General features: G+C 44.7%; 1 protein-coding gene across 1 annotated transcript in view; it reads left to right on the top strand.

The window, feature by feature from the left end:
- LOC149279325 (DNA-directed RNA polymerase III subunit RPC10) overlaps positions 1-20172 on the top strand; it is a 60664-nt gene extending 40492 nt beyond the window's left edge. Inside the window, exon 3 of the mRNA XM_089501325.1 lies at positions 20045-20172. Within this exon, the coding sequence (XP_089357451.1) occupies positions 20045-20172 (128 nt within the window). The remainder of the gene's footprint in view (positions 1-20044) is intronic.
- The last annotated feature ends 262 nt before the right edge of the window (positions 20173-20434 follow it).

The following is a 20434-nucleotide window of genomic DNA, read 5'->3' as shown; positions in this document are numbered from 1 at the left end:
AGAGTGAGCCTTTCTTTGGTGCCAGCTTCTCCAAGCAGTCTGTCTCTTTTCCTGTTCATCCTGCGTTATCTGACATTATCAAGCATTAATGGCACCACCCGGAAAGGAGGGTTAACCTGTCTAGAAGGGTTAAGTGCATGTTTCCCTTTGATGAAGACTTTGCTCAGTTCTGTGCTACCCCGCTGGTAGACACTGCTGTTATGAGGGTCTCCAGAAAGACTGCTTTACCGCTTGAGGATGGCTCTCATTTCTCTGACCAGATGGAAAAGAAAGCCGAGGCTGCAGTAAAGAAATAATTTGAGGCTTCCGCTGCCGTCCTTAAACCAGGAATTGCTTCGGCCTCAGTTTTCAGAGCAGTCAAGATTTGGCTCTCCCAGATAGAAGAGGATATTGCTGCCAGGACCTCCAGGGAGACTATTCTCAAGAATGTTGCTGCAGTGAGATTGGCCGTGGATTTTCTCTGTGATGCCTCCATTGAAAACATCAGAATGACAGCCAGAGCTTCGGCGCTTTCAGTTGCAGCTAGAAGGGCCTTGTGGCTTAAGGCTTGGGCGGCGGATAATGCCTCTAAAAACAGGCTTCTTAATATCCCTTTTAAGGGTAAGACTTTATTCGGGGAACAGCTGGAGTCCCTTTTGGAGAAAACCACAGGGGACAAGCATTGGATGCCTCAGCGAAAACCTCCTTCTGACATATTCCCGGGACAATCTAGAGGCCATAGTTCTAGATTCAACCCCTCATCCAGAGAACAGAACTTCCGAGGCAGATTCCCTCGAGGAAGGGGGAGACTTGACAGGCTCGCCTTTCCCAAAGCGTTTCAAGACCCCAAGAACTCTGCATGACGCCTCCTCCATTCCGATGGGAGGAAGGCTCCGATTTTTCAGGGACAATTGGTTCTCTCTCACCCGAGACTCTCGGGGGAGAGCCATTGTATCGCACGGCTATCGTCTTCAATTCCGGACCAGACCTTCAGACCGTTTTTTGATCTCCCACCTTCCTCCAGACCAGGCAAGGTGGTCGGTCCTGTTATCCACCATTCAGCAGTTGACAGACCTCAGAGTCCTGGTTCCTGTCCCTTGGCCAGAACAAGGCCAGGTGGTTTATTCTCCGGTTTTTCTGGTCCCCAAGAGGACGGGAGGTCTTCGTCTAATCATAGACTTACGCTTTTTGAACAGTCACCTCCAGTTTGTCCGGTTCAAGATGGAAACCGTGAGAGCCACCCTCGACACCTTATGCCGCCACGACTTCATGGCTTCATTGGATCTGAAGGATGCGTATTTCCACGTTCCCATCAATCCATCGCATCAACGTTTCCTGAGAGTGGCGATTCCTCGAGGTTCGGCTGTCCAGCATTTTCAGTTTCAAGCCTTTTTCAGGTTCAAGTCATGGCTGCCCATTTCCGGGTTCAGGGAATTTCGGTGATTCCTTATCTGGACGATTGGCTTGTCCATGCCAGGGCGGCACCAATTCTTCGGGTTCACTTTTCCACGGTGGTTGACACGTTACAAGATCTCGGCTGGATTCTGAACTGGGACAAATCCTGCACCATTCCCTCTCAACAACTGATGTTTCTAGGTCTTCGTCTGGATTCCTGCTCCGGGAAAGCTTTCCTTCCTCCTGCCAGGATCGAAGGGGTTCGGCTCCTAGTATGCAGGGTTTGCTCTGCGCGCTGAAGCTCCTTGAGGTTATGCATGTCCCTGCGGTGCCCTGGGCTCTGGCCCACATGAGAGTTCTTCAGAGATTTGTCCCCGACCATCTAGAAGACAACCCTTTGGCTCTGGACAGGCTTGTCTGTCTTCCACCGCATGTCAGAGCTTCCCTCTCCTGGTGGCTCCAACAAAACATCCTTGCTGCGGGGAGAAGATGGTCTCTTGTCTCCAAGGTTCTTCTCACCACCGACGCCAGCATCAAGGGGTGGGGAGCTACGTATCGGGACCTGTTCGTGCAGGGTCTCTGGTCCCCAGCCGCGAAACTTCTTCCTTCAAACTGTCTGGAGTTGCTTGCAGTAGAAAGACCTCTGCATCACTGGGAACATCTGCTCGCCGGCAAGGACATTTTGCTGCGCTCCGACAATCAGGCTGTAGTGGCCTATGTCAACAGACGGGGGCACAAGAAGTCCTCGACTTCTCTGTATATCGCTCAGAATTTCCTTTTGGGCGGAGTCCCGTCTCATGACTCTGTCCGCTATCAACCTCAGAGGGCCTTTGAACTCTCAAGTGGATTTCCTGAGCAGAACTCCTGTGCTGAGCGGCGAGTGGGCTCTGCATCCGGCAGCCTTCGACCTCATCGTCCAACAGTGGGGCTTACCCGAAATCGACCTGATGGCATCCAGAGACAATGCTCAGATTCATATCTTCTTTTTCCCTGATAAGGTGGTTCTCTCTCTACCGCTGGAGTTTGCACCCAAGGTTCACTCGGCTTTCCACAAGAACTAGGAGATCGTGCTGCCTACCTTTTTTCCTGCTCCTGGCTCAGCTGAAGAAGAAGCTCTTCACACTCTAGATCTGAAGAGATGCCTCACCATCTATTTGGAACGGACTCTGCCCCTACATCAGTCCTCTCGTTTGTTTGTGGCCTCTTCGGGGCCCAACAGGGGTGACCGCATCTCCAAGTCTTCCATCGCTAAGTGGATTGTTGCGGCCATCAACTTGGCATATTCTGCGGCTGGCCAACCTGCTCCTGTGGGGATCCGTGCCCACTCTACTAGGGCGGTCTCCACTTCCTGGGCCGAGAGATGCTGTATTTCGCCTGACCAGGTCTGCAAGGCGGCTACTTGGCGAACTCTCCACACTTTTGTACAGCATTACCGTCTCAGGAGGACTCTCTTTTTGGTCAGAAGGTCCTTGAGGCTGTTTTGTCTCCTTAAGTTTACCCACCCTTCTGCTTTGGTACATCTATCCTTAGTGTCACCTGGGATGGCAGGGAAACAGGAAGTTCTACTTACCGAGAGCTTCTTTTCCCTGCCAATCCCCGGTGACACGTTTTTGTTCCCTCCCTTCCTTTCAATAAATTTTGTTGCATCGGATTGCTTTTCCTATGTGGTCTTTGATATTCACTGGGGTTAGTAGGAGGGGAGGGGCTTTTAAAGTTTTGAGTCCTGCCCTATCTCAGGTACGGAGGAGGAGTCTATCCTTAGTGTCACCAGGGATTGGCAGTGAAAAGAAGCTCTCAGTAAGTAGAACTTCCTGTTTCGATAATTAGGAACTGAGGAATGGTCAAAAATAAAAACATTTATTACAAAATTAATTGAAATCATATCCAGTGATTCTTTAAAATACACTGGTGAGCGTTGTAGAAGTAAAAACATATGCCTGCCATCCCAGGTGAAAGCCCCTACCCTCCCAGATAGCCCCAGTATTTTTCCTGCTTTACATCAGGTAGGGAGGACCCGTTGCCTCCTTTGTTATTTTATACGTCTCTAGGTTGAGCTGGCTTCCTGGGCTAAGCCCCCTTAGTCGGGGGATACCTGTTGCACCATAGCCTGTTGGCCGGCGCCACTTACCTTTCTCGGCATCTTCTCCGCTCCTGGCGCCTCTTCTCATGGGGCAGGTGTTTTACGGGTGTCAGGGCAGCCGGTACATTGCTGTTGCAGAGATGCTCCGGTGTTTCTTGGAGCCATGCAAGATCAATAGCGTCATCCATCATGGCGAGCTTCTTCCTTCTGGGGCGAGACTACTTCCTTTAGAGCGTTCCTAGCCTCACTTTTGGAGGATTTTGATAATGTTCACGTCATTTCACTGCTGTTGTGGCCTGGAACTTGTTTGCAGACTATTTAAGCGGCTGGGTGAGTAGGATAGTGTTGTATTCCATTCCCACTCGCTGCTGTTTTGTTCTATATGGTGCTGTTTTATCCTGAATTAGCATGTCTGTTCCTGATAACCCTGAGCACCCCTCTGTTGAGGACAAGCACAAGAAGGCTTAAATGAAAAGTGAGCATGCACAATGCTGTAGTTGCCAAAAAAACTTACAAGGCTCCAGAAAGAAGCTTTGCTCCTCTTGCCTGAAGTTGATGGCAGACTCTGACGTGACTGGGATTGAAGCTGCCTGGCTAAAAGAGGAGATGCAGTCTTCCTTCTCTGCCTTTCATCAGCAAGCTGTCCCTGCATATTCCTGCCTTCACCTCCTTGCGGTGCATGATCCCACTCTCCTGGGTCACCAGCCGTCCCAATTTTCGGATTCTGAATTAGATTACCCTGACGTGGAGGAGCTTTCTTCTGAAGAAGGTGAAGTCCGGGAGGACAATTCTTTTCTTTTTCCGGTGGAGGAGATAGTTACCCTTATCTCCGCTGTGAGGTCTGAGGATGCATCTAGAGGAAACTACAACCCAGAAGTTCTGCATCTTTTCCAGTTCATCCTGCTCTGTCTGATATCATCAAGCAAGAATGGCATCACCAGGAAGAAAGGGTTAACCTACCTAGGCGTGTTAAGTATCTGTTTCCTTTTGATGAGGACTTTTCCCTCTGTGCTACTCCTTTGGTGGATACTGTGGTTATAAGAGTTTCCAGAAAAAACACCTTGCCGATTGAGGTTACTATTTTTCTGACTTTCTTTCTGAGAGAAGAAAGCTAAAGCAACTGTTAAGAAGTCTTTTGAGGCCTCTGCTTCAGTTTTTAAGTTGGGAATTTCCTCAGCCTCCATGTCCAGAGCAGTTAAGGTCTGGCTTTCACAGATTGAGGAGGATATTGCTTCCAAAACCTCCAGGGAAGTAATCCTCAAGAACGTCGCTGTTGTTAAGATGGCCGTGGATTTTCTCTCTGCCTCTATCGAGACCATGAGAATGACGGCCAGGACCTCTGCTGTCTCGGTTGCGGCTAGATGAGCCTTATGGCTAAAAGCTTGGGGTTGCGGATTATGCCTGTAAGAATAGACTGCTTAACATCCCGTTTAAGGGTAAATCCCTGTTTGTGAAGAACTGGAGTCCCTGTTGGAGAAGACTACAGGCTTCAGTCCTTTCAGTCATACTTTCCTGGGCAGTCCAGAGGCTTATGATTCCAAATTTCCTCACTCTTCACATGAGCAAGGCTGTGAAAGGGAAGGTTTGACAAATTCTCCTTCCCTAAGAGCTCGGTATGACGCCACTCCTATTCCTGGGAGGACGGCGCAAGTTCTTCATGGACAGCTGGCTTGCCATCACTCGAGATCCCTGGGTGAGGTGCATCATAACAGACTGGTATCGCTTACAGTTCCTTTTCAGACCTCCAGATTGTTTCCTGATTTCCCACCTTCCTCAAGACCAAGCGAGGCGTGCCTTCTTGTTGTCTGCCATCGATCAGTTCTGAGACCTGCAGGGATTTCAGTCATCGCTTATCCATGCCTTTTCGGCTCCTGTTCTCCAGTCTTGCCTTTCAAATGGAAGCTTGGTTGGATCCTGAATTGGGCCAAATCAAGCATCATTCCCTCTCAGGTAGCCATGTTCTTGGGCCTATGTCTGGGTTCCAAGATAGACAGCATTTGTTCTCTCGTCCTCCAGTGCTATCTTCTCGCAAGAGCTCTTTAAGGACTTGTATGTCACTGCTGGGCAGAATGGGCCTCCACAAGATACGCTGTGCCTTGGGCTCTGGCCCACCTGAGGATTCTCCAGATTTTTCTTCTGCATTGTTGTAACGGGATTCTGCTCACCCTAGACAAGCTCATTTGCCTCGCTTCTCATGTCAGAGCATCTTTCACCTGGTGGCTTCGAAGTGATATCTCTCTTTGCAGGGAAGGTGTAGTCGTTATCGGCCAAGGAAATCCTGACCACCGACGCAAACATCAGAGGACGGGGGGCTACTTGTCTAGATAGATTTGTTCAAGGCCTTTGGTCTCCTGCTACTCAGTTCCTTCGTTCAAAGTGCCTGGAGTTGCTTGTGGTGGAAAACGCCCTGCGTCATTGGGAACCGTTGCTGTTAGGCAAGAACATCCTGCTACACTCAGACAATCAGTCCATAGTGGCGTATATCAACAAGCAAGGAGCTTGTTATCCGGAGCCCTAGTTTGCTTCGCATATCTCTCAGGATCTCCTGGGCAGAAGCCCGTTCTATTACCCTGACCGCTATACACTTCAAGGGGTCATGTAACACTCTGGTGGATTTCTTGAACAGAGCTCCTGTCCAGAAAGCGAGTGGTCACTGAATTCTGTGGCCTTCAGGTTCATTGTCTTGAGGTGGGGACTGCCAGATATCGACCTGATGACGTCCATAAACAATGCTCAGGTCCTGACCTTCTTTTCCCTCGTTTCAGAGGACCAGCTATTGGCTGTGGACGCTTTCGCTCAGACCTGGAATTTCTGGCTCGCTTACGTTTTCCCACCTGATCTTCAAATTTCTGCAGAAGATCAAGAACGACCACGCATCAGTAATTCTGATAGCTCCAAACTGGCCAATACACATCTGGTATACGGATTTGATCTACCTCAGTTCCATGACCCCCCTGAGTCTTCCTGCTCAGAGAAACCTTCATCAAGGCAAGTTTCTTCACCAAAACCCCGAGATCTTCCAGCTGATGGCCTGGCTGTTGAACAGAGGAAAGCTAAGGTGTTTTCTGTTGCTGCTTCACAGTAGGAAAAGGGTTATTTTCCTCAGATAAGATCTGGAAGAAATTTTGTTCATGGCGCAGTTCTGGAGGTTTTGTTCCACCCTCCTCTTCCCCCCACCCTAGGTTGATTTTGGACTTTTTGTGGGAGGGTTTTCTGACCGTGGCCTTCAACCCTTCACTATCAAGGTTCAGCTTTCAAGGTTCAGCCTTGCTGGGATTTGAAATCACATAATTGCCGGTTTTCAGGCATTTAGTCTGCATTTTGCCCAAGATGGTTCCCTGGGACCCTAATCTGGTCCTCCGTAGACTAATGCTCCCGCCTTTTGAGCTCCTTCGGTCTGTATCCCTGCATTTGTTGTCTCTGAAGACATTATTTTTGGTGGCCATTACCTCAGCTAGTCGCATTGGCAAACTTCACGCTCTGTCTATGAGGGAACAATTTTTTATTTTAAGGATGAAGTGGTTCTTTCTCTGCCTCCTGAATTTACAAGGTTCAGTCAGCCTTCCACAAGAACCAGGAGATCGTGTTACTGACCTTTTTCTGTCTCCCCGATTGTCTGAAGAAAAGGCCTCACCCGGTCCTAACAGAGGATTGAGCGTTTCCAAACGCTCCATTGCCAGGTGGATTGTGTCGGCTGTATTCTGCAGCTCCAGCGGGGATCCAGGCCCCCTCTACTTGGGCAGTATCCACCTCCTGGGCTGAACGATGTCTCATCTCACCTGACCAGATCTGTAGGACTGCCACCTACCACTTTCACCCAGCGTTACAGACTCAAAAGTATGGCTAAAGAAGAATTACCAAAAGGTCTTGGAAGCTGTTTTTTTCTTTCTCTTAGTTGTTCCCACTCTTCGTCTTTGGGATATCTATCAGTAGTGTCACCTGGGATGACAGGGAAACAGTAAGTTCTACTTACTGAGAGCTTCTTTTTCATGCCAATCCCTCCCTTCTTTGAATACATTTGTTGCATTATATTTTCTTTCCTATGTGATCATTGCTATTCACTGGGGCTATCTGGGAGTAAGTTTTTGAGGTACAGAGAAGGAGGCTATTACCATATTTGCTCGATAAGACGACCCCCCCCCAAAAAAATCTGAATATTAATTTAGGAAAAAAGTTTTACCAGTAAATGTTAATTCATGTAAACTATTTTTTTTAATAAAAGCTATGATTGAGAAAAATATTTTGTTTTTAATTCCTTTTATTTTCCAACCTGCCCCCCCCTGTTATGCACATCTGCCCCCAGGCTTGTCACTCTGCCCCATAAATGCCTTAACCCCCCTATATGACACTGTGCCCCATTATATGCCTTTTAACCCTCTATATGCCACTCTGCCTCCAGAAATGCCTTATACCCCTATATGCCACTCTGGCATTTAGGGGGGTTAAAAGGCATATTATGAGGCACAGTGGCATATAGGGAGGTATAAGGCATATTATGGGGCACAGTGGTGTATAGAGGGTTAAAAGGCTCTCTGTAAGCAGAACTTACTGTTTCCGTGCGCACGTACAGCATGTGAATCAACCAATAGTAGCCTGGAAACTTGGTAATTAAACTTACTACCTGCTTCTGCTGTGTATACTGGCAAAACACGTGTCGGGTTCTGCTAGCAAGAGTACAAAGAAAACTACTAGACATTTGATTCTCCTATCTGAGCAGCAATACTTTCAATACATTTTTGCTATTTCACAATGTGTGCGGGAACAGCAGCTTTAACCCCTTGATGACAATTGCCGGTCCGGGCACGTCACGGAAATTCAAGTCGATAACGACAAATGACGTGCCAGGACCGGCACGTCATTAAACGGGTGCAGAAAGCGATCTATTTTCGCTTTCTGCACCGAAACGGCGTTGCCATTATCGGCACAAAGGGGCCATCTCTGGCCCCTCCCCGTGGCATCAACATCCGCCATACTTTGTATGGCGGCGGACGCCCGTTTTAAAAGCGTTTAGGAGGCGATCAACGATCAGGAGGCATCCAGCGACACCAAACACTTACCTGGGGATGGACTGTGACCGCTCCGGAGAGCGGTCACAGCCGCAGCTGCCGGTGATCTTCGCCATCTGCAAGATGAAAATTCAATAAAGAAAAACAATAAAGTCTAAAAAGTTCGCTAGACGGTCTCCAGACCCTCTAGAGAACTCTGGCTCCACTTGCAGGTTGAATATAGGTACTGCATTCAACCATGCAAGTCAATGGAGCTCAGCTTTCTAATCACAGTGTGATTAGAAAAAATAAATTAAAAATAAAATTAATAATAATTAGAAAAAAAATAGTAAAAAAACAGTAAAATGTAAAAATAATTTCCCACTGATGTCACTATCAGGGGAACCTTCAAGTTGAAAAAAAATGTTAAAAATTTTTTAAAAAAGGCAAAAAATTAAAATATATATATAAAAAATATATTTTTGTGAGCAAGTCCTAAAATTAGCATATTAGCTTAAAACAATTCTCGCATGGAAAGAGTTAAAATACTGGCATATTAAATGCCCATGGGGTGTCTACTTTTAAAAAATGTATGATTTGATGGGGTAAATTGAATTGGCCGGGTTCAACAAGGTCCCAATTAACACGGGGGGAAGGATGGCCACACATCTAATTTCCAATTAGAAAAATGCACACGTACCAAATGTGGCCTTTTAGTTCCCCCCAAAAATGACAAACCCATGCATGTGGGGTATCACTGTACTCAGGAGATGTTGCTGAACACATATTGGGGTGTCGTGTGACAGCGGCATATACCAGGAGCTGTAAATTCATACATAAAGTAGGTGTGTGTGGGAAAAATACACACACAAAAATACTACTGCAAACTTTGAAAAAATGCTGGTGGTAAAATGTGTGCATGCAAAGAGTTAAAATACCCTGGGGTTTCTAGTTTTCAAAAATATATGGTTTTGTTGGGCACACTGAAATGGCCCGGCTCAAAGATGTACCAAATAGGGCATGGGCAGTGGATCCCCAAATGCCAAAGTTCAACATTGAAAAATGTGCATGCCCCAAATGTGGCCCTTTTGCCCCCGAACAGCCAGGCAAAATCATTCATGTGGGGTATCACTGCGCTCAGGAGATGTTGCTGAACACATATTGGGGTGTTTTGTGATAGTGACATATACAAGAACTTTTTAATTCATACCTGAAGTAAAATGTGTGTGACAAAACAAATGGAAAAAATGACTATCACAAAGTTTGACAAAGACTGGTGGTAGATATGGTGCATGGAAAGAGTTAAAATACTAGCTCCGGCTGGAGCTACAGCGGTGACGTCATCTTGGGGTTTGGGTCTGGTGCCGGATTTAAAAATTCGGAAATGCTCTAGCCAGTTATCCTGTTGTGGTCTAAGCGTTCAGTTGTGTTCCAAGTTGTTTCCTGTAATTTTGACCCTTCGCTTGCCTGACGTCTCTTTGCCTGCCGATTTGGTACTGTTGCTTTTCTGATCCTGTTGCCGAATTTTGCTTGTCTTACTACCCTCTCTGGACCTGGACCCCGGCTTGTATGACTACCCTCTCTGGATCTGGACCCCGGCTTGTATGACTACCCGTGTTTGTGCACTGACTCGGCTTTCCTGACTTTGCTTTGCCCTGCACCTTGTTCAGCCAACTCCGTTCCTATAACCTATACCTATCTTACCTGGCCTCCTTGCTGTTGGGATCATCTAAATCCTGGGGTGCTGCTGCCAGGGGCTTCTCCTTTGGTTGTAGTATTCCAGGTGGAAAAACTTCCGCGGTGAGCGCCAGTGTAAGGGTGGTCGTGACATCTATAGGGACTGGTGTTTGTTAAAAATCTTGCTTGGGGCTGGTAGAGTCTTTGGCAGGTGAAGGCTGTCTGTGTCTGTGATTGGTGCTACCTTGTATCAAGGCTAAGAAACAAGTGGCTTGGCATACTGATGTCTGTGGCAAATTAGTTATCCAAGGTTGTGCACAGTAAGAAGCAGAATATGGTAGAGAGGCGTATGACAAAGGGCGGAAACTCAGTCTGTCAGAATCTGTAACCAGATTATTAGGGAGCCAAGAGTGGAACCAATCGGTCAAGACAGGAACATACACTTTCTGAGTTGGGTCAAATATGAGCAGCAGCCGATCAAAATTATGGTACCAAAGGAATGTGAACAAAGCCCAAACTGAAGCCAAAAACATAACATATTAGCAGTGTAACTACAAAGAACAAATATCAAAAGTCAGGAGCTTGGAACAATGCTGGTTTATGTATGCGGCTAATTAACAGACAAGCCCCAGGTGTTGTCGGGAACTGGTCATGGAAGATCCCAGTGACCACATAGCCTCCTGCTGGTGACATGGGTAGGTGCATGACCTCCCATGGTCATGGTTGCTGGTTCAAATTCTGTGGTTGCTTACACTAGAACCAAAAAAACAGTGTGACCAGCCTTAAATAGTATAGCACAAGTATCTCCCTTAAAAAGGGAGATACTTGTATAACAACAATGTACATCAGCAGCCTAAAAAGCCCAATTTCTAATATCTCAACCAAATATGTATCTATTAAGGGGCGCTTATGCAATTGGGACCAAAAAGACAAAAAAAAGATTTTTTTTGTCTTTTTGGTCCCAATTGCATAAGCGCCCCTTAATAGATACATATTTGGTTGAGATATTAGAAATATAAATAGCTGTATGTCTTATGTACAAATAGGCTGGCTCATGACAGGCTCAACTGAAAAAATCAATCTTTATTTCCTTGAATGTTTCTACAAGAAGCAACTTGATTTATCTATTAGATCTTGTATGTTATCAGAACATGGTGAATGATGGATTAAATAAAGAGAAGGCTCTCTTGGGCAATCAACTTCTTTTTCATTTTTACTTATTTGGAAAGCCTAGCAGTCTAAGAGACAGAGACAGATTAAAGCAGCCAGAATACTATCAATAGGTTAGTAGTGGCTTACATCAACAGGAAATGGAGAATGATAGAATAATGGACAGATTTTCTTACTGGGTCGAGAATAATTTCCTTGCCATTCCTGGTGGCACAGAGAGAGAGAGCTCTGTCACGTAGAATAGAAACAAATAAAAAGTTACACCTCAGCCTCTCTCCCCTCTTGGAGAGCCTGGATCCCTCACCAACTACATGCTTCAGGCGAGCATGAGTATTTGGGGACATGATTTGGGCTATTGGGGGGCTATTCTATCCATGGGGGCTGTACATGGAGTCTGTAGGGACCGGTCAAGGTATCCAGTGAGACTGACTGGCAGCGGCTCCTGGTGAAGCTGCTTCTTCAGTGCTTCCTGGCATCACTTCTGTTAGTTCTTGCTGCTCTATCCCCCTTTTGCAACTTTACTCCTCTGGAGGAGAAAGCATCATCGGATGTCCCTAGAAAGGCCTACTCTAAAACAGAGCACCAGACTTGTTCCTCATGCAAAAAGACCTTTGCTAAGCAGGAATCTGCAGTAGAATTTGCCTCTTGGCTGAAAGAGGAGCTCCAGTCGACCTTTGGACATCTCCAAAGTTTCTACATCACCCTGCCCAGTCTGTGGTGTTGCCTCCGTGCCTGTTCCTTCCAGCAAGAGGATGAAGCCGACACTTCCTCAGGTGGTGGACCTACTCATGTACTACGCTCACTCTTCGGAAGAGGTAAGGTCAAAGAAGATGCCTTTGTCTTCCCCGTAGAGGAAATTGACAAGCTCATTTCAGTGGTCAGAGATACTTTGGACATGGGTCAGCAGGTTGACCCCGATAAGTCAGATACATTTCTGGGCTTTACAAGAAAGCATGAGACCTTTCCAGTTCATGAGTCCTTGGCTGTAATCATCTCTGATCAGTGGAGGATCTAGGAGAGTTGAGAAGCTTTTCCGTTTCTAGGCTACTCCTCGAGTGGATGCTTCGATGGCTAAAGTCGCTATAATAAATGTGACTTATTTGGAAGACACGTCCCACTTCAAGGATCCTATGGATAAAATGACAGAGTGAGCTGCACAGAGGGCCTTCGAGGCAGCTGCGGCTAACTTCCATGCAAGCGTTGCCAAGGTCTGGCTCCAACAAGCCCTAGAAGATCTGTCTGCCATCCCTGGTCCAAACAAGTGACTAGGAATATCTCTTGACACCTTCCTGGCTATTGACTTTTTCGTCTCTGCGGCATTCCCTTTCAGGGGAGTGATCTGTTTGAATCTTAACTGGAGAACATCTTGGAGAGAACCACTGCAGATAAGAATTGGCTTCCTTAAATGAAATTTCCTCAAGTTCAAATCAAATCCCATTTGTTAATCAAGGATTAAGGGTCAATCTAGTTCCTTTTGGCTCCTGTCGGGATAAACCCTATCAGTTCTCCAGAGGTCAAGCACAGAGGGAAAAAGGAAAGGGCCAACCCTGAACACAGATTCTGATACAATGCTCATACCAGTAGGAGGCAGGCTTTGTTTCTTTCTCCAGAAATGGGCCAAGATTTCTTGAGCTCTAGAATTCATTCACGGTATGTCTTGGAGCTACTGACGAGAAAACAGCATTTTGTTTCAGCTTCTCGTGAATTTTGACTGCTCCTTAACAAGAACAGTTTCGGGACGCTGACTCTCAGATCTTCATGGTGCCAAAGGCCTCTGGGAAGTACAGGTTGGTCATAGATCTCTCAGGCACGTCAATGGCTTGATCAGATACAGTAATATGGAGACCCTACAGTCTACAGTACATTTAAAAGCTAAGCACTGCCTTTCATTCAGTGCTCTGTTGTTGTATTGGCTGGGCTCACTGCTATTTGCAGTAGTATATCTACAATTTCTTCAGTTGCTGATTTTGCCTGTGGCTTCGTTTGCCCTCTCCGCTCATGACCTGGCTTGATCTTCCATTCTATTGAATGGAATTATGACCATTAGTCGTATTTCTGCATACTGGGTTCCTCGTCTGATTTGTTCCTAACATAACAAGCAAGCCATTCTGGACCATGCAGGATTGTCTGAAGCTGTCACCGTACACGCACAACAGATGGCAGCTTTTAACCAGTCCTTACAAGACGTCCAAGCAGAACAGAGTCATATATGGCCACAAATGCACCAAATGCAAATTAACCCCAATGTTCCTGGAGATCCATTTCCAGTACCTCCTATGCTTCCAGAGTTTGTAGTTATATAGGGGACAGCCTCTCCTAAACCACAGATACCCATGCCAGAGAGGTACTCCGGAGATCATAAGAAGTATAATACGTCGATGACCTCCTGCCAGATTATGTTTAATCTAAAACCATGAACATTCACATCAGACTACATCGATTCATACGGTCATCTCACTGTTGTCGGAAGAACCCCAGCTCTGGGCCCATCACCTAAATCAGCGCTACGTGATCAGTTCCTTCTGGGCCTGTCAGAAACAATCAGAGATTAATTGGTCCATACTAACATTCCCAATTCCTTAGATGAATTTGCCAGGCTAATTATGCAAATCAACAGGAGACTTCAGGAAAGAAAGGCCAAACAACCTCTCCTTCCAACTGGTCCGCAATACGGACAATGGTCAAAACTACACCTAGGGATACTATGGAGGAACCTATGCAATTGAGTCTCATCAGAGGTTCTATGTCTATAGCCAAAAGAATGTCCCAAGACTCTTGACTTATGTCTTTATTGAGGAAATAAGGGCCACTATGCCAATGAATGCAAAGCCAAATCACGTTCTTCATAGGGTAAGCAATACCCTGTTAAAAAGAATGGTCTCCTCATTTTTCCAATCATCTGTGCTTTCCATATCGTTACAGTGGAATGAAGACTCAATCGCTCTTTCAGCAGCAATTGATTCAGGAGCCAGTAGCAATATCTTGGACTCAGAACTTTTATACAGCTTCTTGGTATCTTTATCCAGGACAAAGAATTGCCTTAGAGCTGCAACAAGTAATCGATAATGAAAATCTTTGCCAACAATTTTCGTTATCGATTAGTTAAATCGATTTTATCGAATATAAAATGAGGTTTACCCTTTGTCTTATAATCCAACCTCAAATAGAGGTTGGATAATAACACTAAGATCCAGATCCCGGATCCTCCTCTCTGACAGCCAGCAGGCATCTGTGTGATGCGTGCAGACATCCTCCGCTGCTGTCCTCCACTTCCGCCGGTGCTCCTGTGATGGAGCACCAGTGTGACATGACCTTCTGGTGCTCCACCATGGAAGCCCCGGCGGAAGTACCATCCAGCAGCAGTGGAGGTGTCTGCGCGCATTGCCCAAAGTTCGCTGGCTGCCAGAGAGGTGGATCCCCCGCAGCGCTGCAGGGGGCCTGTATCCTCCTCTCCGGTGGCCGTCCGGTTGTCTTTTACCCTTACCCTTGGCTTGCTCACTATACTGCATTTTAACTTGCTGCCTGCCTTAATCTCCAGAGCAGTAGTACTGTTCTCCTGCTTTTGATCACAGTGCCATACTTGAACCCTAAGTGGCTCAGGCTTCCTTCTGAACTCTGCATTCTCTTGTTTGTTGTCTTGATGGAAACTCACATTCACACATTCTGTAAACATAAAGTATGTCTGAGACTTCCACCATATTTTTGCTATTGAGATATTGTTGGGTTTTTGAAAGTTGAAAGGAATCCTGCATACCTTGGATGTTTTAGATATACCTAGCTATATCTACTCAATGTTGTGTGGTCATTTTTGTCTGTTTCTGGCTTTTCCTGACAATAGATGAAAGAAAAAGGAGCAAATATTTTAATGATTCAGATCTTTTATATAATGTGCTTCAGTAAAAGGAGGTTTTCAGACTGATTTCTCCCATGGAGACTAATAAAATTATTTTTGTATTTGTGCCCTAGCTGGATAGGAAGAGCTGTTCAAAGGATTTTCAAGTCAAGCCCCAACCGGAGATGTTACACCAATGGATTAGGCTCCTTTCTTCCAGTATAAATGCGTGACCACATGTCCTATGCATAGTCCCGTTTCTGAATAGATTTCCACACAATGGTTTGTATTGGCCCCGAATATATTTATATAATGCTATCATATCCCCTCTGAGGTGCCGTTTTTCTAAACTAAACAAATTTATTTAACAATGTCAAAGGAAAAGATTGTTGAACATCTGAAGTCACATGGGTTTCAAGATCAAAAACATGGGTTTTCCTCAGGAAGATCATGCCAAACGAATCTTATTGATTTTTTTGATTGGGTGACTAAAGTAATTGATCAAGGTGGTGCAGTAGACATTGCGTATCTGTATTTCAGTTCACTGTGCCACATAGCAGACTTAATCTCTGAGTTTAGATCCCAATGTTGTTGAATGGATTAAGGAGTGGCAGACAACAGAGGGTTGTAGTCAATGGCGTATATTCAGAACAAGGTCTTGTTACCAGTGGGATACCTCAAGGATCTGTACTTGGACCTATGCTCTTTAATATTTTTATTAGTGATATTGCAGATGGTCTTGATAGAAAGGTATTGCAACAGGGTTGATGTTCCTGGAGGAAGAAGCCAAATGGCAAATGATTTAGGTAAACTGGAAAAATGGTCAGAGCTGTGGCAACTGGCATTTAATGTGGATAAATGCAAAGTAATAAGGCCAAGCTAGATATAGGATAAGGGCAGGTACTAAAGGAAAGTACTCAGAGGTTGGGTAGACTGGATGGGCCTACTGGTTCTTATCTGCCATCACTTTCTATGTTTCTATGTAAGGATTTTTGGGAAGATACAGTGGTAAATTTAGCACTTTTTACCAATATTCTTCTAATGTTTTTGGACTTTTATTTTTACATTTTTTATGTTGGAACTGGATGGTTCCCCCTGTTGGTGACAAAATGTTAAATGTTACCACATTTTTATATATTTATATATATATTTTTATATATATATTTTACTAATCACATTGCAATTAGAAAGCCGGGCTCCATTGACTTGCATGGTTTAATGCAGTACCTGTACCTTCTTGGAAACTTGTTTATTTTTTTTAAAGGCCGCGGCCATCTTGCGAGAGACAATATCTCTCACAGTGGCGCTTGTGGCCGCTCTCCGGTGCAGTCACAGTGCGTCCTGGGGTGGGTTTCCGTTGTCACAGAATGCCTTACTATCCAGGCATTTCAGCGACAGCATTGAAGCTTAGGGGGGCGATTGTTGATCACATCCTAAACTCTTTTAAAATAGGTGTCCCCTGCCATACAGTGTATGGCAGACGTTGAAGCCCCAGGGAGGGGCCTCACGGGGCCCATGATGCCAATCTCGGTGTTGAGGAATGCCTCGACATTGATTAAAACAAAGAAAGTTGATCGTAGATGACGTGCCTGGTTGAAGTTGTTTGGGATTAGAATGATTTCCTTACATATGTTTCTGTTTGATTTAGATTTTCCTGATTTTACCTGGTCTCGGGAAAGACTAGTCATTCAAATTCTTTAAGGCTCAAGAAATTGGAAAAAAGTGCAAATTGCCTGGAGGGAGAAGTGCAATCACAAATCAACTATTGATGTAGATTGAAAGAGGGTTTCTATATAAGCTAAGATCCTGGATTGGACAAGTCTTTAATTAGATACTAATTAAGCTCCCCACAGTAAAAACAAATTAAATCACTTTTTAACATAGTCACCTTCCTTTGTGATGCAATTTTCCCAACGTTAAACCAATTTTTCGACGGTCAACCTCTGATGGATGCTTCCGCTGCATACTCTGCTTTCGGGCTCGTAATGGTGAACACAGGTTTCATCAACATTGACTATCTTCTGCAGAAAATAATCACCTTCTTTACGATAGTGGGCCATGTTTCAGGAGCAGACGTCTAAGCGCTTGCACTTATGCTCCTCTGTCAACTGCTTAGGCACCCACCTGGAAGACTTTTTCAACTTTTTCAGTTCCAGGGTTCTTTCATCATTCCTCATGGTCATGGCTGTAGCTGGATGTCCAGAGCGCTCTGCATCCGTCGCACCAGTACAAAGTTTATAAGTTTTGTAGCCATCTTCACCGCGGGGTGAAAAGTCTTATACTAAACTGCAAGGGCAGCCGGCTTGCCAGACAGAACTAGTCACATGATGCACTAAGGCATGACCAGTTACTACTCCTCCCGCCTTCACCGTTTCTAACGGAAATATAAAAGTGTGGAAACTTTTCGAACATTCTCCCTATCTTTTCACTTGAGAATGTGTTCTTTTTTGTATGCATGTCACCCATTGTAAGATGACTTCATTAAATTATGTACCTACCTAGATATATCTTTTTGTAAACTGATTTGATGAAACCCTGGTGGTAATGGTAGGTGCTTTTGTTGCACGCTTAAGTGTACATTAGTTATGCAGACAATTTGATTTGAATATTGTTACCAAATGAGTGGAATGAAAGTAGGACAGGAGGGTACATCAAAATGATGTGTTGGTGGAAATTTATTGGATAACAAATGGAGCTATTAATTTAGATCTTCTTGTTAGATCCTTATGGTAACCCGTTGAGTAGCATTTTAGCAAAAATGCAGGACTCTTTGTTCATACACAACAAGATTAACATCTTAACTAATAGGATCTAGCATTTGATCTGCAACTTGTACATTGGGGCAGCACCAGAAGAAAATGTCAGGAGCCACACAATAGCCATATTGAAAAGCTGTATGCTTTAAAAATATAGTGGCGCCCAGCTACTAAACAAAAAAAGGGGGGCTTAGGAAGCAGTCAAAGAGGGCTGGCTCAGGGATGTGGCTGGCCGTGAAGGAAGATGTCCACATGAGGACTGAGCTCCTGCACCTTCTCAATATGGCAATCCATCACATCTCACATTATAGGAAGAAACAGAAGAACCACAATAGACCCCCCCAACCCCAGGGGATATGGTGAAGCCAAGTTCATCGCTGACAGATCTGGCCACTCAGCCTGGAGGCCTTCTCCCCGCCAGTACTCGCTACAGAACATGACTTACCCAGACTACACCATAACAGATCTCCTCTGCTTTGTGCCGATTTTGGTACCTCCTCTGGATACTCTTTTACCTCTGTATATATCACACAGAAAATTAAGAAACTACTCCATTTCACGTGTAAGATACTCACGCATCCACTGCCTGTGTGTCACACTTTCCCACCTTCCTGTACTAAGATACGGGCTAACTACCTGGTCAGATACTGCCTTGCTACCTGAAAATTGAGTGACTCTGTTCTGAAGTTCACTAGATCCCTGCTACCAGACTACTTTACATACATCATAACTCTAGACATTTCCCCACACACAGTTCAGGTAGCACATAAATGTGTAGTGAGGGGCCATTTCCTTCCCAATTGTATCAACACAACTTTCTGACCATTCTGTCCATACTACAAAAAGATTTAAGCATATGGAGCTCCTTACATATATCCTGGACAGGCAGATTTAACTCATTGAAAATAGATATCCTGCCTTGCCTTTTATACCTTTTCCAAACTATTCTGATTACGATCCCTCCAGCCTATTTTACCTTGGGCCGTACAATGTTTTTGAAATTTATATGGTCCGGGGGGGGGGGACAGAATTCTTCCCTGGCTTCAACCCCAACACACTCAAGCCATGATTAGAGACCATCTTCTCGTCTTAATCTCACTCTTGATGCATGCCATCAAAACTATCAATTAACCTCATACCCGTCCCCTCTTACACCCTTACAACATATCCCCAACTTCACACCTGGGCTTGCCTCTGAGAATTTCCTCCAAACAACATTGGATAAACCTTCCACTGTCACGAAACGTACAGACAATGACAGATTATAGCCCCTAAGGGACTCTAGGACGCCAACGGCATTAGACCAATTTCATTACCTGCAGATAGGGAACTTTTTATTTGAGCTGTTTCACAAAAGCACAATCTCTCAAGGCCTCTGTCACAGTTTGAGGTGCTTATAGTGAGAGGGGCACTACCCCCACATGGGATCTCCCTCCTAAATAAGATGTTAGTGGCCTCTAGCAACCTTAACCTTCCTGTGAGTACATGGAAAAACTCCTTAAACATCTCCCTGAGCGATACATAGTGTGGGAAGAGATTCTGTCTCACACATAAATACTCTGAGCAATAGAAACCAATGGGGAATGTCTTATGCAAGGGCATAGCTCCCTTCTGAGCTAAAATAAATGCAACCTTTCACAGACTTACAGACAGGTCTGTTCGCCTCTGAGTTAGCTATATCAACACATTCAGGGGGATAAATAGTTGGAGCTGCGGCAGTGATCTATAGTTAAAAAATATAGCCCATTTAAGAATACGTGAGAGGTGTGATACTAAGTAGCTTTTGTGAAATCCAGGGTAGTGCTAGACCACTTTTGATCTTGGAATAGTTGATTACACCAAATTTAGTTACAGCGGTCAATAAGAAAGTATAAAATGGCTTTGAGTGCAAGGATAAGTGTTCTGAGAAAGGTATAGTAGACAAGTAGATATTTTAAAAAATTCCAACTGAACTGCAATTTACTCTGGATCAGGCAGGCAAACAACGACATAAGGAGCTTGGGGTTGAAGGGATTGGTCATAAAACAAAGGATCTAAAGGGTCTGAAATTAAAAAGTTGTGGGTACATTTTAAACAGAATATTAAAGAAGAATATTGCTTATGATAAGATTGCAAAGACATCTATATTTTCTATTTTTTTTAATTAATTTTTTTATATTTATGTTTCCAGAAACTTGCCCCAAGTGTGAGCATCCACGTGCATATTTCATGCAGATACAGACACGGTCCGCTGATGAACCTATGACTACATTTTATAAGTGTTGCAATTCACAGTGTGGGCACAGATGGAGAGATTAAAGTTCAATGTTTTTTTCTTCAACATGAAAGCATGCTGCAAATTCTAAAATCACATTTGCCTAATGTAGTATTATTCTTAGTGTACTCAAGTTGAGATGAATTGTAATGTAAAGGTCCTACTAATCACAAGAAGACTGAAGTGAAATAAAGGTAGTTGGTGTTTAACATACATGTTTATTAATAACAAGAAAAATGAAAACTGAAGACATAATCTGTGCTTATAGCAAATATGTGAGTTGACCTATCGTAAATGCAGCTCTAA

This window comes from Sceloporus occidentalis, unplaced genomic scaffold (assembly GCF_023333645.1).
Source record: "Sceloporus occidentalis isolate IW3139 unplaced genomic scaffold, rSceOcc1.0.p SCAF_171, whole genome shotgun sequence".
NCBI lineage: Eukaryota > Metazoa > Chordata > Lepidosauria > Squamata > Phrynosomatidae > Sceloporus > Sceloporus occidentalis.
This window is presented reverse-complemented; position numbering and strand designations above follow the sequence as displayed.